Genomic DNA, 20106 nt, shown 5'->3' with positions numbered 1-20106 from the left:
AATGGAAAGAGTGACTAATCCAAAAAAGAACTGGACATTAACTCTTGTTATCCTCATAATAGGATTAAAAAATAAACAAGAGTTTTGGAAGGAATATTATCCCACAGGGTTTATCTAAAGGATAAATGGAATGAAAATAAGTTCAAGTCACAACTCTAATTACTTATTAGTGCAAGTGTGTGCATGGATATTTTTATTTTCTATTTTTACATAATTTATGTCAATTTTTATGGACAGTAGGGCACTTTTTCCAAAATAAAAATATGCACATATGGACTTACACTGATATAATTAAAGATGTGACTTACAACTGATGTAGTTATTTTGGTTCCTTTTACTATGTAGATGAGCCCTCAAACTTTGGGGGCATAAACTACCCTTTAAATATTAGGGGACAGGTGGAAACTTTACTTGGTGCCAAATTATCCCATCTTCCTACTGCAAGGTTTCTTCCTGTGAAGCACTGGTCACTGTCAAAAGTAGGATACTAGACTAGACAGACCATTGGTCTGATCCAGTCAAACAATTTCTATGCACCTCTTGTCTGTTTCATGCAGAATCCCAAGGATCTTTCAATAATTAATGCATAGAGAAGGGCATCGCTGGGATGAGCAAGTGGGCATAAGAGAAACACTAGCAGGACAGGAACCCCAGCACTACCTTGCAGAGGAATCTCAGAGGAGACTCTAGCACACCTATTGCTTGTATAATCTGGTGTCAGACGGATCAATCATTAGGCCCTGAAACTTACTTGACAAGCTTGCATCACTACTACCAAAGGAAATTCCATGTTAGAGATTAAAATTCACAGAAATGATTTAAAAGGAACTTTCATCAGCTTGTCAAAACTACATTAAGACTGCATGACATAGGGGCTTTTTTAATGGGAAGTTTTAGAAGTATCAAACCTTGCATGAATCTGATGCCAACGGGCTGCAGAGACGCTGGTCTATCTTCCAATAGTTCATGATATGTCAATAAACTGCCTAATATCCCTGGCTCACACTTTGCCACTTCCTTCATGGAGAACATTCTTTAAGAGCTGAGGAAGTGTTGCTGGAGCTAAAAGCCATGAGCAAGAATTCTGGCAAATGTCATCTTTAGAGAATGGAGGGTTGTCAACTGATGCTGTCTGTATCATAGGAAGGAGGATTTGTTGATTTTGATTATGTAAACATGATGAAATGTTTGCATACAAGGCACGTGTGTACACATTTAAGTAAAAATAATATGAATAAGCTTCAATATTAAAGACTATTTTGTTAATTTTTATTATACTTAATAAAACTGCAGGTAGTCAAACTAAAAGGAGGAAGGACAACATCTGAACAGACAAGCAGGGAGATCAGTTTTTAAAAGAAGATATTAATTGCCAAGATAAATTCTGTGGGAAGGATAAAACAAAAGAATACTGTTTATTCGGATGGTGTGCTGTTAAGTGATCAAGCAGTGAGTATTAACAGGATCAACATTACTGGGTAACTACTTTAGAGGTACCGCTACAATACTTCTGACATTCCAGTATTAAACAAGTCCTCTCAGCTGGGGCAACCAAATCTATACCCAGCACTTTTGGTGTCACTGGCAACCATGCTGTCACCATCATCCATGTGAAACACTCACTCAAGCAACTGTTCTTAGAGCCTCTACCAGTCTCAGAGTCCCACTGACTCCTGAACTCTGTGACTTGTGAAAGAGACCTTTACAGTCTTGGCAGCTTCCCCAGTGAAGTGGAAAATTTCCCAAAAAGCTGAGGTTCTTCAGCTCTGCAAGAGCAGTTTTACTGGGAAAGTGTCCTTTGCTTTCATGTAAAAACTCTTAGGACTGACAGTTCCATATACTTACCTGCTGAAGTAGATCTTTGGGAAGTCTGGGGTCAGTAGCCTCTGGAAAACATCTTTTCCTAAAGGAGAAAGAAGAAAATAGGTATTACTCTCCTGCTGGGGGAGATATACTTCAGAGGGTGAAAATGTTGCAGGGTACAAACACCCCTTCCTCTCCAAGAAGAGTTTCAAAGGCACTTACCTCTCGGATTCAAATTGAATCTCTGAGGGAAGATACTACAGAACTAAAACATTTTGTTAGAACAGAAAGACATCTCTCTCATTGTATGGGTGAAATTCCACAGATAGCTTGCAGCAGACAGACAAAACCAGTTTCAGTCCAATTCCTAGCTAACAGGGCATCCACATTGCATAAGCCATTGTAATTGACATCCTTGTTGGCTACCTCAGCAGATAGGCCAAGGATTCAACTGGTTACTGAGACTGAACTTCCCACTCACTCCTCTAGATACTGCCCCCCACCCAGTGCAGAGCTGAAGCATGTTGAGTAGACAGAGTGGGGAAGAACTCAGTCACTGCCTGTATATTACCTATTCTGCGGGTAAACAGGAATTCGATGTGGATAAACAAGACTTTATCAAGAAGATACAAAGCAATTTTAAGAATGAGAAAAATATCTGAAATTCCTCCTTTAAAAAGCCACTCCCACATTCCCAAACTATATTACTTATTAGTAATTTCTATGAATATGCTGTCCTCACGAATCCACAAACTGTGTTGAGACACACTTGGAACAATTTAAAAGCAGTCAGCTAACTTGGGGTGTCCTGGTTCATTGCCTAATGATCACAGACTGAATCGCTAGTTTCTATTGACCTGCTCAACGTAAACACTATGGAGAAGCAAAGAAGTAGAGAGGATGGATGTTTCTCTGTGGAGGCAATATTTTCAGAGAATACTGGTTGCTTATAAGTAATCTACTTTTCTGCCATGCAAAACTGCCTTCACAGATTCTTAATGGAAAGGAAACTTATCAAGGCTGATTCCCCACTTCGGCATTTTGAGTGCAGAAGGTGGGGGCCTGCAAGGATTCTAAACATTAATACTGGCCACTCCAGGCTGGTATTAAACTCCCAAGGTTGCAGCTTTTATCTGACCTTGGATGGGTAGATGCTACCACCATCCAAGTGCAAAACCCCTTTGAAAACCCAGGAAGGAGCACTTGGTAATTCCTTCCTGTGGGGTACCCTCAAGCCCTTTCATCCTCCTTCCAGGGAAGAGCTGAGAAAGAAAAAAAGAAAGGAAATCAGCTGTTGCCACCAGCTAATTAAACACGTGCACAAACCTCTTAGGACACTAAATCCAATCCTGTTCTTAAAAACAGTAAATTTTATTAAAAACAAAAAGGAAGAAAATACATTTCAAAATTCAGGCTATTGCTAGATTTAAAAAACCCACAAGAATGAAGCACAGAGAATAACCTTCTTAAGGTCCAGCTTACAGGTTACAAGCAAAACAAAAGCATTTGGGGTTAGCACAGGAGTCCACAAGCCATAAAGAAATAAAAAGAAATAACTCTAATCACATCTTCCTAGACATTTCCTGATCTACTTACATATCTGGGGGTTTCTAGGTATGAGTCAGATGATTTTTCAAACCTGGCCCCAAGCTTCTTACAGCGTAGTTCCAGCCCTGTCTTTTCCCCCCCAATTTTAAAAATTCTAGCCTTCCCATTGGCTCTTTTGGTCAGGTGCCCACTCCCTTCCTTTTACCTATGCAGGGGGACTTTTTAACCCTTTACAGGTAAAGCAAATAGAGAAAACTACTAAGAGGGATTTTATAGCTAACTGGCTGGCTGGATGTTCATAAAAGGGAGCTATTTCCCACCCCACCTTTCATTTAGCACAGAACTGTAACTCAGCCTCCCTGAAACAAGTATCTAGTCTCAGCATTTAAATTATCTTAACTGGTCATTTCCACTATTTATGTAAAAATATTATTCCCACATTTTTGAAAACATCTTTATTGAAATGAGCAATACAAAGATTATATAATGTCAAGCGTTTCTTTGATTTGACAAGCTATGGGCCAAAACCTGCAAACACTACCAATATAGTGTTCAGCACTACTGTTACAGTAGTTCCATGAAACTCAATAGAAATACACAGGCTAATAGGGCCAAGAACCAGTAGTGGTTATAAGGGGCATGCCCTGTCAAAGTCAAAAGTTGAGTGTGAGCAAGTACTCTGGCTCTTTGAGCTCAACTGGCTGGGAACCTAGTTTCTCAGAACAGCTGACATCTAAAATCATCCAAGCTGGAGTTCTGAGCTGTACCATTTTAGGCATCAGCATTCTCTAATTAATGTTTATTGACTGGACTGAGAGATCAGAACAAATAACCCCACAGACCACATTTTCTTTTTTCAAAAAAACAAACCAACCACTTATGTGTTTAGAACCAAATTTCATTCATAAACAGGAAAAAGAGGCAAGAAGGGAGCAGAACAATACAGTGTATGCGGGGGAGAGAAATGAACAGAATAGGTGGCAGGCTGGCCAAGTAAATGCAGTGGTGATAAAGACCAGGCTCATACCAGGAACTGGGGGCCCAAAGCGGGTGGGGGGAGTGCCTGGGTTTGCACCAGAATGTAGGGGCACACAAGGGCCATAGAGGTGTGTGCACGGCAGGGCCCGTCACAGGACCAGACACTAAAGGGGATGCGTTTGGTAGGCGGGGGTCAATGGCCCGAGGAATATGTGTCTGGTAGGGCAGGAGTAGCCAAGCTCACCCCAGGGGCATGTGTGGTGGGGCTCACCCCAGGGCCAGGCATCCAAGTGGGAGGGAGTTTGGTGGGGAAGGGGTGGCTGGGCTTGTCCCAGGGCTAGGGGCCGGTAGGGAATGTGTTTGGTGGGAGAGCAGGAGGGGGGTCCAGCTGCCCGAGGAGGGTGTGTGTTTGGTAGAGGAGAGGTGGCTGGGCTCACAAGGCACCCCAAGGTGTGTGTGTCTGGTGGGTGAGGGATGGTGCGGCTCGCCAGGTGCCCCAGGGTGTGTGTGTTTGGTGGGGGCTTGCCAAGCGTGTGTGTGTGTGTGCGTGCGTGGGGCTTGCCAGGTGCCCTGGGGAGGTGTGTGTGTTTGGTGGGGGTCGCTGGCCAGGCTCGCCAGGCGCCCCGGTGAGTGGGTATGTGTTTGTTGGCGATGGGCTGGTGGGACTCACCAGGTGCCCCGGGGGGGGGGGGGTGTTTGGTATGGAAGGGGTAGTGGGACTCGCCAGGCATTCCGAGGTGTGTGTGTTTGGTGGGGAAGGGGTGGCGGGGCTCGCCAGGTGCCCCGGTGACTGGGTGTGTGTTTGGTGGCGATGGGGTGGTGGGACTCACCAGGCGCCCCGAGGTGCATGTGTTTGGTGCGGGAGGCGTGGTGGGACTCACCAGGCGCCCCGAGGTGCGTGTGTTTGGTGCGGGAGGGGTGGTGGGGCTCGCCAGACGCCCCAAGGGGGGGAGGGTGGTGGGATTCGCCAGGCGCCCCGGGGGGGGGGGTGTTTGGTGGGGGAGGGGTGGTGGGGCTCGCCAGGCGCCCTAGGTGTGTGTTTGTTGGGGGAAGGGGTGGTGAAGCTCGCCAGGCGCCCCGGGGGGGGTGTTTGGTGGGGGAGGGGTGGTGGGGCTCGCCAGGCGCCCTAGGTGTGTGTTTGTTGGGGGGAGGCGTGGTGGGACTCACCAGGCGCCCCGAGGTGCGTGTGTTTGGTGCGGGAGGGGTGGTGGGGCTCGCCAGACGCCCCAAGGGGGGGAGGGTGGTGGGATTCGCCAGGCGCCCCGGGGGGGAGGGTGTTTGGTGGGGGAGGGGTGGTGGGGCTCGCCAGGCGCCCTAGGTGTGTGTTTGTTGGGGGAAGGGGTGGTGAAGCTCGCCAGGCGCCCCGGGGGGGGTGTTTGGTGGGGGAGGGGTGGTGGGGCTCGCCAGGCGCCCTAGGTGTGTGTTTGTTGGGGGGAGGGGTGGTGAAGCTCGCCAGGCGCCCCGGGGGGGGGGTTTGGTGGGGGAGCTGAGTGTATGGTCAGGGCGGCTAGGCTCACCCGGGCAGGGTCCCGCCGGTCGGGCAGGGGTCGGTACCTGTCTCCGCTCCTGACGCAGCCGAGGCCTCCCCGCAGCCGGAGTCCGGCCCCCACCCGCACCCTGTGCGTAAGGCGCCCCTGGCGCATGCGCGGTGGCGGCGGGAGCGGGCGGGTCCCGGCGGCCCGGTGACGTGTCTGCGCCACAGCCTGGCCTGGGGAAGCGGCGTCGCCTGCGACTTGGCCCGGCGGCGGCACCCGGCGGCCTTGCCCAGCTGAGCTCGCCCGCCCGCCCGCCCGCATTATGTTCAACGTGGAGAGCCTGGAGCGCGCCGAGCTCGGGGAGAGTCTGCTCACCTGGGTGAGTCACGGGCGAGCCCGGCCCGGCGGCACCGCCCTCCCAGGCACTGCCTGGTGTCGGGGCTCCGCACTCAGCCTCCGTGTCCGGCCCCCTCCCCGGGGGGTGTCAGCCTCCGTGTCCGGCTCCCTCCCCCGCCGCCCCCTGGGGGTGTCAGCCTCCGTGTCCGGCCTTCTCCTTCCTCCCCCCCGGGGGGTGTCAGCCTCCGTGTCCGGCTCCCTCCCCCGCCGCCCCCTGGGGGTGTCAGCCTCCGTGTCCGGCCTTCTCCTTCCTCCCCCCCGGGGGGTGTCAGCCTCCGTGTCCGGTTCCCTCCTCCCCCCGGGGGGTGTCAGCCTCCGTGTCCGGCCCCCTCCTCCCCCCGGGGGGTGTCAGCCTCAGTGTCCGGCCCCCTCCTCCCACCACCCCCGGGGGGGGTCAGTCTCTGTGTCCGGCCCCCACCCCCCCGGGGGGTGTCAGTCTCTGTGTCCGGCCCCCTCCCCCCCGGGGGGTGTCAGTCTCTGTGTCCGGACTTCTTCCCCCGCCACCCCCGGGGAGTGTCAGCCTCCGTGTCCGGCCTTCTCCCTCCTCCCCCCCCGGGGGGTGTCAGTCTCTGTGTCCGGCTCTTTCCCCGCCCCTCCCCCCGGAGGGTGTCAGTCTCCGTGTCCGGGCCTCCCCTTCATGTTCCCTCCATCTCGGTGGGGTTTCAGTGCCAGGACCTCAGATTTCCCCCCCATGTCCTCTAGTGGTGTGTCAGTGCCTGGACTCCTTTCCAGATTCCCACCACCAGCCCCAGTGGTGTGTCAGTGTCTGGACCTCCTTTCCAGATTCCCACCACCAGTAGTGTGTCAGTGTCTGGGGCTCCTCTTAGTTGTCTGGCCTGGGGCCTCAGTGTTTTCCTTAGGCCTTCCCTCCCAGTTGTCCCTACAAGGTGTTTTTGAACCAACATTACCCTTGCCTCTTAATCCTCCTCCAGTTCCCCCTTGACTTCTTCCCCTCCCACCCCCATCACTGTCCAGGCAGAAGTGTCTCCTCTCCATTTGATCGTACCCCACCATGATGTATTTCTATGTGTGTGCTCCCACCCACCCAGTGGGGCCTCACATTACCAGGACCAGGACCTCACACCCTCCAATATAACACCAACACTCGTCACCCCCCCACCACCACCACTCTGTCTGTTTTCACTGTCTGTGCTAAGAAGTCCAATCCTATCAACATATGGAAATGGATCTAACCAACCTTAACTGTGTCCTGTATTGACACCATGAGGAAGAACAAAAAATACCCGACAGTATAATTAAAAATCACTTTAATTTAATCTGGCACAGCACATACTAAAAGTTTCAAGTTAAGGTTGTTTCGGTGTTTTAATTGTGCATTTCTGTGTTTGGATTTCTCGATTTCCTAGGTTTGTAATGCTTGTTTTTGGTGTAGCTGTGATATCTCTGTAATGTGTGTTTACTGTTAGTTACCGGTACATACTCTCAATCTTAACTGCAATTAAACATAATTTTTATCTGGAAATAGTGTTGTTGTTTTTTTAAATTAAAGATGTTATGCCTGAACACTAAATAAGAAACTCAAAAACACATGCTACCATGTGATATCTGCAGTGAGTTGAATATCAACCTTAAAATTACATCTTTATTTTAACTTCTGTGATCTGATTCACCAGTATGTTCTGATTGTAGTGTTGCTCTGGAACCTCATAAAGCAGCTAGCATTCATTTAAGGTGAGTTTACAGGTGCTTTGCCTAACCAGAACAGCACAAAGTAGCAGGAGCGCACTGGTGAATCTGACCTGAAATTTGCAGGTGATTTATTGGTTTAGTTATCTGGAATTACAGGCTGATTGTTTGGTTTGTATTTTGTCATTTTAATTCTTTACATCCATATAGGCAAAACTACAAGGTGAACTTCCAGCATATGAAACTGTCATAGCTGAAAAGGAAGATATTATTCATGTGTTAAAAATTTTGGTTGTGAAACTCTGGAGTCAGACCGGGCAGCAAGGGGATGTAAAATAGGTGACAGGGGATTACTGGGGATGTGGGGAAATGGCAGAAAAGAGTTCTCCCAGGAAGTTGAAGTGGATAAGCAGTGCTATATAGGGAGTAGAGGGATTTAGTGGCATGGTAGTCGGGGGAGGCCAGGGGCTGTGGTGTAGGACAGTTAAGTATAGTGATGTGTTTTTGAAAAACCAGGGGTATACGCTTGGTAGGAATCTGGATTGGATAGCCCAGGCAGTCTTTCTTCATTGACCTCTTCACATCTCTGCTAGTATACATGGCCCCTTTTTCTCCCTTTGGCTCTCCACAGTGCTGTTTTCTGTGGTTGGGGGGATCTGCGGGGGTGCAGGGATTCAGGAGGCACTAGTTGGAATGGCGGGGGGGAAGCAGGTATGTGCATGAACTTGGGGAAAGAAAGGTTGTGTGTGGGGTTGGGAACCATGTTAAGAAGACCAGTGCTATGAAAAAGGGAGGATCTGAGATGGGGTAGTGGATGGAGACCAGTCTCAGAGTGTTTCTGTACTTTAAGGACTCCCCTATGCTCCTACTTCAACTGCCCTGGTAGTGCTACCATGGTGCACGGTAGAGCTAAAGCAGCAGTGCCACAGAGGAGCATTTCAAGCATTGATGCCTACTAGCATAGGGCCATTGAACCTTAAAGAGCAATGGCATTTAGAGACCAGCAATCTACCAGTGAGAACTCTTGCTATGACTATCTTTCCTAAGAGAAAGTTGTCTGATATTATGGTTGTTCCAGCTAACAGTGACCTGAGCTGTTGACCACTGTTTTTGAGCAACAGTCCACAGCCATAATCTTTGATCCTACAACTCCAACCATGCAGGTGGAGCCCCATTGTGCAGGTGGAGCTACTTCTTAGAGAAGACTAAGGTGTTCTTATGCTAGAGAAGTTGACTGTTCTAAGAACTTATTTTACCTCCTACAGTGCTTGTGAAACACTTCATGTTCATACGTAAGTGCTTCAACTGGTTTTCTGGTGTTCTGAGAAGCAGTCGGAAAAGACTTGGATTTCAGCAAATTTGAGAACCTGTTCAAACTAAACTAGTAAGTCTGCTAATGTGGGTGGAGGCAACCCGAAACTGCTCCTGCCATTGCTAACCCACCATGTCTCTATTCCGTTTCATAGTGAGATGTCCCTTGAGCCTTTTACTTGACACAGAAACAGGGTCTCAGTTGTGGAATCTTTAAAGTTATTTACATGTAATTTTGCTGCTTTGAAAATTCCTGTGGGGTTCCCTATCACAGCCTCACCTGCCATCAGACTTCAGGGGTCTATTCTAAGCTGGGGCCTTGTTTTCAAAGTCTTGTTTATCTCCACTGGAGAGCATTGTCAAATGTTCTCATTGAGAGTTGTGTATTATACCCCTTCCCCCACCCTGTATCTGTCTTGTCTATTTAGATTGGGGCAGAAGCCATCTGTGTTTATACAGCACCTAGCACAATGGGACCCTGTTCTTGGTTGGCCTCTGGGAATTACCATAATAAATGTAATGAATAATATTAAATTTTGACTCAATACCCGGGGGTGCTCTCTAGCACGTAAGTTGCAGTCTCGGTGTAACATATGTCCAGAGCGTCCTTATCTAAAATTTTTAAGGCTGCTACATATTCAAAGCACAGCTTCATAAATCGCCATTTTCTCGACATGATATCAAGAACAGATGTTGGTTTTGGGAAGGCAGTGCTGCAGTCACTGTTTAAGCAGCAGAAGTCCTCAGAAAGGTCAGTGCTAGTTAGTCTTCTGCGGAGTCTATGTGGAGATGTCATGACAGAGACGTACTTTACCCTCTTTCCTTCACTCTGCTGTGTAGCTCAGATACAAATAGTGTTTCAATAGGTAGAGAGGACCTTAAGGAATGGTTAGAGGAGTTGGGTGTTTATAACCTCAGTGGTAGCATTACACATTTCTATGATATGTACATTCTGTAAACATTGGTGGAGAGGGATAGCTCAGTGGTTTGAGCATTGGCCTGCTAAACCCAAGGTTGTGAGTTCAGTCCTTGAGAGAGCCACTTAGGGAGGGATCTGGGGCAAAAATCAGTACTTGGTTCTTCTGGTGAAGGCAGGGGGCTGGACTCAATGACCTTTCAGGGTCCCTTCTAGTTCTATGAGATAGGTATATCTCCTTAATTATATTATTACTGCTAAAGATCCAAGATCTCTGTACTCCCTTCCTCTATTTTGAGGGTGCCTCTGGCCATTTTTCTGGTCTCAATTCCTAATATTCAGTTTGGCTCTTCCTCTTTTGTGGATGGTATAGTTTCCTCAGTGCACATGCCCTCTATTTTCGGCATGGTGCCCATTCCTCAAGAGAGGTATGTTAGTGTTTCTTTATGGCTCTAGACCATGTACATCCGGCCCTCCAGACATTTTAGTCCAGCCCTTGAGCTTCTGCTGGGGAGCAGGATCCAGGGCTTACCACACTCCAGTGCTCCAGCCAGGGAGCGGGATCAGGGATTTGCCCCACTCTGTGCGGCTCCCAGCAGCGGCGGCATATCCCCCCTTCGGCTCCTACACGTAGGGGCAGCCGGGGGGCTCTGCACGCTGCCTCCACGGCTCCTATTGGCTGGGAACTGTGGCCAATGGGAGCTGCAGGGGTGGTGCTGGCAGACAGGGCAATGTCCAGAGCCACCTGACTGCACCTCTGTGCTGGATTGGGGACATACCTCAAGCAGCTCTCAGAAACAGTGGCAAGTGCTGCCTGGAGCCTGCACCCCTGACCCCTTCCCGTGCCCCAACCCCAACCCTGATCCCCCTCCTGCCCTCTGAACCCCTCTGTTCCATCCCGGAGCAACCTCCTGCACCCCCAGTACCTTATCTCCAGCCCCACCCCAGAGCCCGCACCCCCAGCCAGAGCTCTCTCCGCACCTCAACCTCTGCCCCAGCCCAGAGCCCCCTCCCACACCCTGAACTCCTCATTTCTGGCCCCACACTAGAGCCCGCACTCCTGGCCAGAGCCCTCACCCCCTCCTGCACCCCAACCCCCAATTTCATGAACATTCATGGCCTGCCATACAATTTCCGTACCCAGATGTGGCTCTTGGGCCAAAATGTTTACCCACCCCTGTTTTAGAGAATGTATTGCATAACTCAGAAATGTTTGCTACACTACACGGGGGAGGGATAGCTCAGTGGTTCGAGCATTGTCCTGCTAAACCCAGGGTTGTAAGTTCCGTCCTTGAGGGGACCACTTAGGGATCTGGGACAAAATCAGTACTTGGTCCTGCTAGTGAAGGCAGAGGGCTGGACTCCATGACCTTTCAGAGTCCCTTCCAATTCTGAGATAGGTATATCTCCATATTTCTTTCTTCTTCTTTCACTACAGTATGTTAGTGTACAGTTAGTGGTGTATTAACAATGTAAAACTGAAGAGGTCTTAAATATACAAGGCCTGTGTAGCACAACCTTTATATAATAATGAGAAAATAAACAGTAAACCCTACAACAGTTTAAACACATTTTTCACTAACCTTTTATTCACTGTGCAGAAGAGCCAGGGTTTAGTAAATGAAAATAACAAAAAACCAAACTCATCTTAACATTTTTTCTCTGCTGCTTAGCATTGTTACAGTATCTTGTCAGTCAGTGTGAAACTTAAAAAGTGAGACTTTATGCACACTGAGATGCATATGTATATCAACTTTATTGCATCCAAGCTGCATAAGATGGAAGAATGTTTCATTTGTCAGTTGGTTCCTTTCCTTTGATTTCATATGACTCAATCGGGAGAAGTCACTTTCACAAATGAGTTCTCCCAAAGAGAGAGCACAATTTCAACACCTACTTTCTCAGATTTGGGAAATGGGACTCAGTAAGCAGTTTCCAGAACTGAGTGTCCCTTTTATTCTTCTCTGCACCAGAGAAAGCTTCTGCAGTTCGTACAGTTGTAGTTGCAGTTCAGAAGGCTGGTCATTGACAGCAGCTGCAAGTGGATCATTAAAAAGCATCAGATGAGGTTGAAAACTTTCAAAATGCTTAAAATGTTCATTGAAATTGAGCAACAGGATTTCACTGTCAGTATCATTCCTGCTAAACTCTGAGTCGCACTCTTGCGGTTCTGATGTATGTGCATCATATGTTGTAAAGTGGGCAAATTCAAATGTAACAGGTAAGTGTTAATAAGTACGAGCTTGCTTCAGAACCCGTCCATGTGAGCAATGAGGTCTAATGCAGTCTAGTCCATGCCTTGCAGTTGCATATTCAAACAATTCAGGGTATGTCTCTCAAAAATGCTGTATAGCACAGAAAAACTGAATCTTCCAGTTTTTCCTGAAACTTCTTAGTATCAGAACTCTGCCTTTCAGAAAGGTGACACTCTGTGTGTTTTGTTGGAAAGAATCTCACGAGGCATTTTCCATGGCTTATTCATCACTCTTCTCTGTATAGCTCCAAATTGTCCTGCTATGCATCCTCTTCATCAAGAAAAGCTACTAATTTGTGATGGTTGAGTGATCTGTTTGCACCTCCTATTATGTTTGTAACTTTCATGACCACATTTATGATGTGATTAAAATACAGTGATTTTCCACACAGCAACTCTTGATGAATAATGCAGGGCAGAGTTGGGCAGTGCTTCAATAAACCTGGAAACCCAGCCCTTGAGCCATGCATAGTAGGTGCTTCATCTGTTACAACAACCAACAACTTTTTACAATCTCCAAAACCTGCAACAGCTTCTTGAAGCACACCAAAAATATCTGGACCCTTTGTTGTTTTGTGTAATAAGGCTAATTTCATAAGTTTTTCATGACATGCATGTTAAAATTACTGTCAGTTGTCCATATATATATCATAGCTGACTTACATTTGACATAGCTGTACTGTCGCCTAATGCCAAAGAAGAAACAATTAGGCATGATTTTCTTTAACTTTCCTTCTGCGTGTTCAGAGATATGTAAAGCTCTTCATGAAACTGTACATAGCAATACTGTTGAATTTTTTTTTGCCGTTTTATCATCACCAAACGCCTTTCCCATTTGCACTGCACGTTGTTTCACTCTTTCACTCTCATGCAGTGTCTTTCTAGCCCATGCCATCTTAAGAATGACAAGATATGATGCAGTAAGACCCAGAGTTTGTACTGGGGTAACTCTAGCAAAACAACTCTGCTGCTTTAAAACTTTGCCTTTTAGATAAGCCGCAGTGGCTTATCCCTGCATGTATTTCATTATTTGCTTTGTGATGGGTCCTGTGGTGATTTTTCAAGTGATAGTCATTTGTCATTGTCATGACTTGCAAACATATGGGGCATTGGGATTTACCTCCATTTTAAGTACAAAGATATTCACGCTCCCACTGTACATGGGCGACTTAGTGTTCTCTATCTTTCTTTTACTCATGATAAACTGTAAAGGCAGAAGAATCAGCCACTGATTTGTCAGTGAGCCATTTCCTACCTCGCTCATAGCACAACAGACAGAGTCTTGATGTTTCAGGGTATTGAATTTCCTTGTGTTCATCATACATGCAACCCAAAGAAGTGCACAACCATTCTTTCTAGCAATCAGTCTTCCATATTGAAACAAGCACTTGATACTCATGGTATGTTTATCACAGCTCCCTCCAAAAAGGTTGAGGAAATAAGAAATGTCATTGCAGAATAAATAATCTCTTAACCGTTAGTGAGCCAAATAAAATGACCTAGCGGTCCAGATGCGACCGTTGGGCTGCCAGTGACCCATCCCTGCTCTAGGTGTCCAAGTATGGTAGCCGATACTTCCTTTGCTTGACTATCTTTTTGAGGAGCAAAGTAAAATGGTAAAAGATACTGACATTGAGTCTGCCCTGTTTCTAGACATGCCATTTGTGCTTCGTATGATTCACTGTATATTGGCGAGAACTGTGGCATCTGGCATCACTCTTGGTCAGTAGGTATTCTTGGCTTTAGTCATCCAGCCTCTTTGCTAAGAGCTCAAGAAGGTCTTCCCTTTGAGGATTGTTCAGTAGCAAAACTAATGATATGCTGGAGAAGATAAAATTAGCTCTGCTGCTTGATCATTCAGATAGACCCAACCTAGTTTAAAAGAAGCAGGAATCTTCTAGGTTCTAGATGCAATGCGTGTGCATGTCAGCAACAAAAAAAATATGGTAAAGGGAGATGTTAAATGCAGATTTCTTATTGAGAATATGGGAGCCTGAAGAAAAATATCAAAACAGTACAGCAGGAAAGACTTTTCTGTGAGGTAGTTCCTGCAACTTAGAAGGAGAGAGGCAATTCTTGATTTAGTCCTAAGTGGAGCACAGACTCTGGTCCGAGAGGTGAATATAGTTGAACCACTTGGTGATAGCAACCATAATACAATCAAACTTAGCATCCTTGGTGTGGGGGGAAATACCAGAGAAGCCCACCACAGTAGCATTTAGCTTCAGAAAGGTGATGTCAAGACTAAATCCCCACTCTGACACTTCGAGTACAGAAGGTAGGGGCCTGCAAGGATTCTAAAAATTAATACTTGCCATTCCAGGCTTGTATTAAACTCCCAAGGTTACAGCTTATCTCTGACCTTCGCTTGCTAAACGCTGCCACTACCCAAATGCAAAAAAAAACCCTTGGGTCCAGGAAGGAACACTTGGGAATTCCTCCCTGTCAGGTACCCTCAAGCCCTTTCACCTCCCCTCCAGGAAAGAGCTGAGAGAGAAAACAAAGGAAATTAGCTGTGCTGCCAACTAATCAAACAACATGTACAAACCTCTTAGGACTCCAAAAATCCAATCCTGTTTTTAAAAAAGGTAAATGCTATTAAAAACAAACGGGGAAAAAAATACATCTGGAGCTTAGGCTTTTGCTAGATTTTAAAAGAGCAATTCCAAAAATTAAGCATTCTAAATGCTTTCTTGGGAGTTCAGCTTAAAAGTTACAAGCAAACAAAAGCATTGGGTTAGCACAGAGGAGATCCACAAGCCAAAATAAGAAATAAACCTGATCGTGTCTAACTAAACATTCCCTATCCAAATTATTTTTTCTAGGTATGGAAGATACTTTTTCATACTTTGTTCAAACCTTACATAGCATTCCTGCTTATAGCATTGTTGCTCCGTGTTCCTGCAGCTCAGAGAACAACGGACAGAGGGACAGTTTCTTTCCCAATTTTAAAAGTTCTAGCCTTCCCATTGGCTCTTTTCGTCAGGTGCCCACTCCTTTTCTTTTACCTGTAGGCTTGTTAACCCTTTACAGGTAAAGCAAGCAGAGAAGAGACACCAAGAGGAATTTTACAGCTAACTGGCTGGCTGGGTGTTCACAAAAGGAAGCTTACCCTCCCCCCCTTCGTTTATCACAGGTTACTACATAAAAATGAGGAAGTTAGTTAAATGAAAATTAAAAGTCACAGTCATAAAACTGAAGTGCCTGCAAGCTGCATGGAAACTTCTTAAAAACAGCATAATAAAGGCTCAGATTAAATGTATATCCCAAATTTAAAAACATAGACGATGAAAAAAGTGCCACAGTGGCTAAATAACAAAGTAAAATAAGCCATTAAAGGCAGAAAGGCAGCCTTTAAAAATTGGAAGTTAAATCCTGCTGAGGAAAATAGGAAGGAGCATAAACTCTGGCATGTCAAGTGTAACAGTTCAATTAGGTAGGCCAAAAAAGAATTTGAAGAGCGACTGGCAAAAGACCCAAAAACTAACACTTTTTTTTTTTAAGTACATCAGAAGCAGGAAGCTTGCCAAACAATCATTGGGGCCACTGGACGATTGAGGTGCTAAAGGAGCACTCAAGGAAGATAAGGTTATTGTGGAGAAGCTAAATGCATTGGTCTTCATTGCTGCAGATGTAAGGGAGATTCCCAGACCTGAGCCATTTTTAGGTGATAAAAATGAGGAACTGTCCGAGGCCTGGTCTACACTACACGTTTAAAACGATTTTAGCAGCGTTAAACCGATTTAACGCTATACCCATCCACACTACAAGGCCCTTTATATTGATATAAAGGGCTTTTTATAGCGGTTTCTGTACTCCTCCCCAACGAGAGGAGTAGCGCTAAAATCGGTATTACCATATCAGATTAGGGTTAGTGTGGCTGTAAATCGATGGTATTGGCCTCCGGGCGGTATCCCACAGTGCACCACTGTGACCACTCTGGACAGCAATCTCAGCTCAGATGCAGTGGCCAGGTAAACAGGAAAAGCCCCACGAAATTTTGATTTTCATTTCCTGTTTGCCCCACGTGGAGCTCTGATCAGCACGGGTGGCAATGCAGTCCCAAATCCAAAAAGAGCTCCAGCATGGACCGTACGGGAGATACTGAATCTGATCGCTGTATGGGGAAACAAATCTGTTCTATCAGAGCTCCATTACAGAAGATGAAATGCCAAAGCGTTTGGGGAAAAAAAAATCTACAGGCTACACAGTGCTGCGTGACAAGTGTAACGGGCAGCCAGAGACTCAAACGGACGCTCATGGAGGGAGGGAGGGAGGGAGGGGGTACTGAGGACTCCAGCTATCCCACAGTCCACAGCAGTCTCCGAAAAGTATTTGCATTCTTGGCTGAGCTCCCAATGCTGTAGGGTCAAACACGTTGTCCGGCGTGGTTCAGGGAATAGCTCGTCAATTTACTCCCTCCCCCCCACGTGAAAGGAAAAGGAAAGAAATCGTTTCTTGACTTTTTTCAGTGTCACCCTATGTCTACTGAATGCTGCTGGTAGACGCGATGCTGCAGCAGTGAAGAGCAGTATCCGCTCCTCTCCCCTCCCTGGTGGCAGACGGTACATGCTTGATAACTGCTGAATACCCCTGGCTGGCCTCAGGGGCACCTGGGTAAAAATAGGAATGATTCCTGGTCATTCCCAGTAGATGGTACAGAACGGCTAGTAACCGTCTTCATCATAGCCACGGGGGGCTGAGCTCCATCAGCCCCCTTCCTTTCTGGTGTAAAGAAAAGATTCTGTACTGCCTGGACTGTCATAGCACGGGGAGGCTGCCTCCCCCTCATTTTATCTCACTAACAAGTCACTGTTTCTTATTCCTGCATTCTTTATAACATCATGACACAAATGGGGGGGACACTGCCACGGTAGCCCAGGAAGATTGGGGGAGGAGGGAAGCAATGGGTGGGGTTGTTGCAGGGGCACCCCCCGTGAACAGCATGTAGCTCATCATTTCTGCGGGATCTGACACGGAGCAGCTGTACTCTCTGATACATTGCTTCTCTAGTACACGTGCCCCAAATCCTAGGCGGGACTGACTCTATTTTTAGAAACCATAAAGGGGGGATTAACTCAGGGAGTCATTCCCAGTTTTGCCTTTGCGCCCCCGGCCGACCTCAGCCAGGGGCACCCATGATAGCACAGACAGCACAGAAGGATAGGTAACCATCATCTCATTGCCAAATTACCCTGGCAGCAGACGGTACAGAACAACTGGTAACCATCTCTGCTATCATGCAAAAGCAAATGAATGCTGCTGTGTAGCGCTGGAGTATCGCCTCTGTCAGCGGCATCCAGTACACATACGGTGACTGTAAAAAAAAGAAAAAAGCTGAACGGGCTCCATGGTTGTCATGCTATGGCGTCTGCCAGGACAATCCAGGGAAAAAGGGCATGAAATGATTGTCTGCTGTTGCTTTCCCAGAGGAAGGAATGACTGACGACATTTACACAGAACCACCCACGACAATGATTTTTGCCCCATCAGCCACTGGGCTCTCAACCCAGAATTCTAAGGGGCAGGGGAGACTGCGGGAACTATGGGATAGCTACAGAACAGCTACCCACAGTGCAACGCTCCGGAAATCGACGCTAGCCTCGGACCATGGACGCACACCGCCGAATTAATGTGCTTAGTGTGGCCGCGTGCACTTGACTTTATACAATCTGTTTTATAAAACCGGTTTATGTAAAATCAGAATTATCCCGTGGTGTAGACGTACCCTCAGCCTGAGGTGTAAATAGAGGTGGTTTTGGAACAAATTGACAAATTAAACAGACCAGATGGTATTTTCCCCAAGAGTTCTGAAGGAACTCAAATATGAAATTGTAGAACTACGAAGTATGGTATGTAACCTATCCTTTAAATCAACTTCTGTACCAGATCACTGGAGGATATCTAATGTGACACCAATTTTTTAAAAAAAGGCTCCAGAGACAATCCTGGCAGTTGCAGGCTAATAAGCCTGACTTCAGTACTACGCAGATTGGCTTAAACTATAGTAAAGAACAGAATTGTCAGACACCTAAATGATCACGATTTATTAGGGAAAAGTTAACAGCAGTTTTGTAAAGGGAAATTATGCCCCCTATATCTATTCAATTTTTTTGAGGGGGTTAACAAACGTGAGCAAGGGTGGTTTAGTGGATATAGTGTACTTGGACTTTCAGAAAGCCTTTGACAAGATCCCTCACCAAGGACTCTTAAGCAAAGTAAGCTGTTATGGGATAAGAGGGAAGGTACTGTCATGGATCAGTAACTGATTAAAAGACAGGAAACAAAGGGTAGGAATAAATGGTCAGTTTTCACAATGGGGAGAGGTAAATAGCAGGGTCCCCTGGGGATCTGTACTGAGAGCAGTTCTGTTCAGAATATTAATACATGACCTGGAAAAAGGGATAAACAGGATATAAAGCTATTCAAGATGTTTAAGTCCAAAGTAGACCGCCAAGAGTTACAAATGGATCTCCCCAAATTAGTGACTGGGCAACAAAATGGCAGATGAAATTCAGTGTTGACTAATGCAAAGTAATTCACATTAGAAAACATAATTCCAATTATACGGACAAAATGATGGGATCTAAATTAGCTGTTATAACTCAAGAAAGAGTTATTGTAAATGATTCTCTGAAAACGTCCATTCAGCGTGCAGCAGCAGGTAAAAAAGCTAACAGTGTTAGGAACCATTAGGAAAGAGATAGATAGTAAGACAGTAAATATCATAATGCCATTATATAAATCCATGGTACACCTACACCTTGAATACTGTGTGCAGTTCTGAGGAGAGGTTTAAAAGACTGGGACTGTTCATCTTGGAGAAGAGATGACTGAGGGGGGAATATGTTGGGGGTCTATGAAATCATGAATGGTGTGGAGAAAGTGAGTAAACATTGTTTACTCCTTCCTGTAACACAAAAACCAGGGGCCACTCAATGAAATTAATAGGCAACATGTTTAAAACAAACAAAAGGAAATACTTCTTCACACAATGTACAGTTCACCTGTGGAACTTGTTGCCAAGGGATGTTGTGAAATCCAAAGGTATAACTTGGTTCAAAAAACAATTAGATAAGTTCATGGAGAATAGGTCCATCCATGGCTATTAGCCAAGATGGGCCACAATTGGGTCTCCCTAGCCTTTGACTGCCAACAGCTGGGAGCGGACAATGGGATGGATCTCTTAATGATTGCTGTTTCTATTCATTCTCCTTGAAGCATCTGGCACTGGCTACTATTAGAAGACAGGATACTGGGCTACATGGACCATTGGTCTGACCCAGTATAGCCATTCTTATGTTCTCATTTAAAAAAACAAAATACAAAAAATTGCCTACGTTTCATCATGGACTTGAGAAAGTTAAACAGTTAAATTAGTGTTCAGATTTTGCATGCTGATTTTACCTATTGTGTCCGTCCTTCTATTATTCCTACCTATATCCCTGTAAGACTGGTTTGGGGCTCTCAACATAGAAGATACATAGTTTCATGTAACTTTCAGACTAGCCTGAAAGTAATTATGCTTTTGTATAGAAATAGTTGTGACCAGTATAGCGTTCTTGGATCTGGCTTCTGTAGAAAATGTTCATTAAATACCTGGTTAGATCAGGGGTTCTCAAACTTCGTTGCACCACCTGATAACAAAAACTACTACATGACCCCAGGAGCAGGGACTGAAGCTTGAGCCTGTCCGAGCCCCACCACCCTGGGTGGAGGCGGGCAAAACTGAAGCTCAAGGGCATCAGCCCTGCGGGGGTGTGCTGTAACCTGAGCCT

The 20106-nt window shown here is 46.3% G+C and overlaps 2 protein-coding genes across 15 annotated transcripts in view; one reads left to right on the top strand and one right to left on the bottom strand.

The window, feature by feature from the left end:
• Positions 1-5970, bottom strand: part of RNF170 (ring finger protein 170) — a 39722-nt gene extending 33752 nt beyond the window's left edge. For 2 of the 6 annotated variants that reach the window (XM_030566201.1, XM_030566203.1), the window contains exons 1-2: positions 5847-5970; positions 1846-1903 (exon numbers count right to left, since the gene is read on the bottom strand). The gene's annotated coding sequence lies outside the window, so the exon portion shown is untranslated. Of the gene's footprint in view, positions 1-908; positions 1133-1845; positions 1904-5846 lie in introns of those variants that run through there. The other 4 variants (XM_030566202.1, XM_030566204.1, XM_030566198.1 and 1 more) reach the window with 3 other exon arrangements.
• Positions 5971-6008: 38 nt separating this feature from the next.
• The window catches only part of HOOK3 (hook microtubule tethering protein 3), a 186103-nt gene continuing 172005 nt past the window's right edge, over positions 6009-20106 (top strand). For 8 of the 9 annotated variants that reach the window (XM_030566232.1, XM_030566229.1, XM_030566231.1 and 5 more), the window contains exon 1: positions 6009-6183. In XM_030566232.1, the coding sequence (XP_030422092.1) occupies positions 6127-6183 (57 nt within the window). In that variant the 5' untranslated portion in view covers positions 6009-6126. Of the gene's footprint in view, positions 6184-9112; positions 9232-20106 lie in introns of all 9 variants that reach the window. The other variant, XM_030566237.1, reaches the window with a different exon arrangement.

The sequence above is a fragment of the Gopherus evgoodei genome, chromosome 6, assembly GCF_007399415.2.
Source record: "Gopherus evgoodei ecotype Sinaloan lineage chromosome 6, rGopEvg1_v1.p, whole genome shotgun sequence".
Taxonomy (NCBI): Eukaryota; Metazoa; Chordata; order Testudines; family Testudinidae; genus Gopherus; species Gopherus evgoodei.
This window is presented reverse-complemented; position numbering and strand designations above follow the sequence as displayed.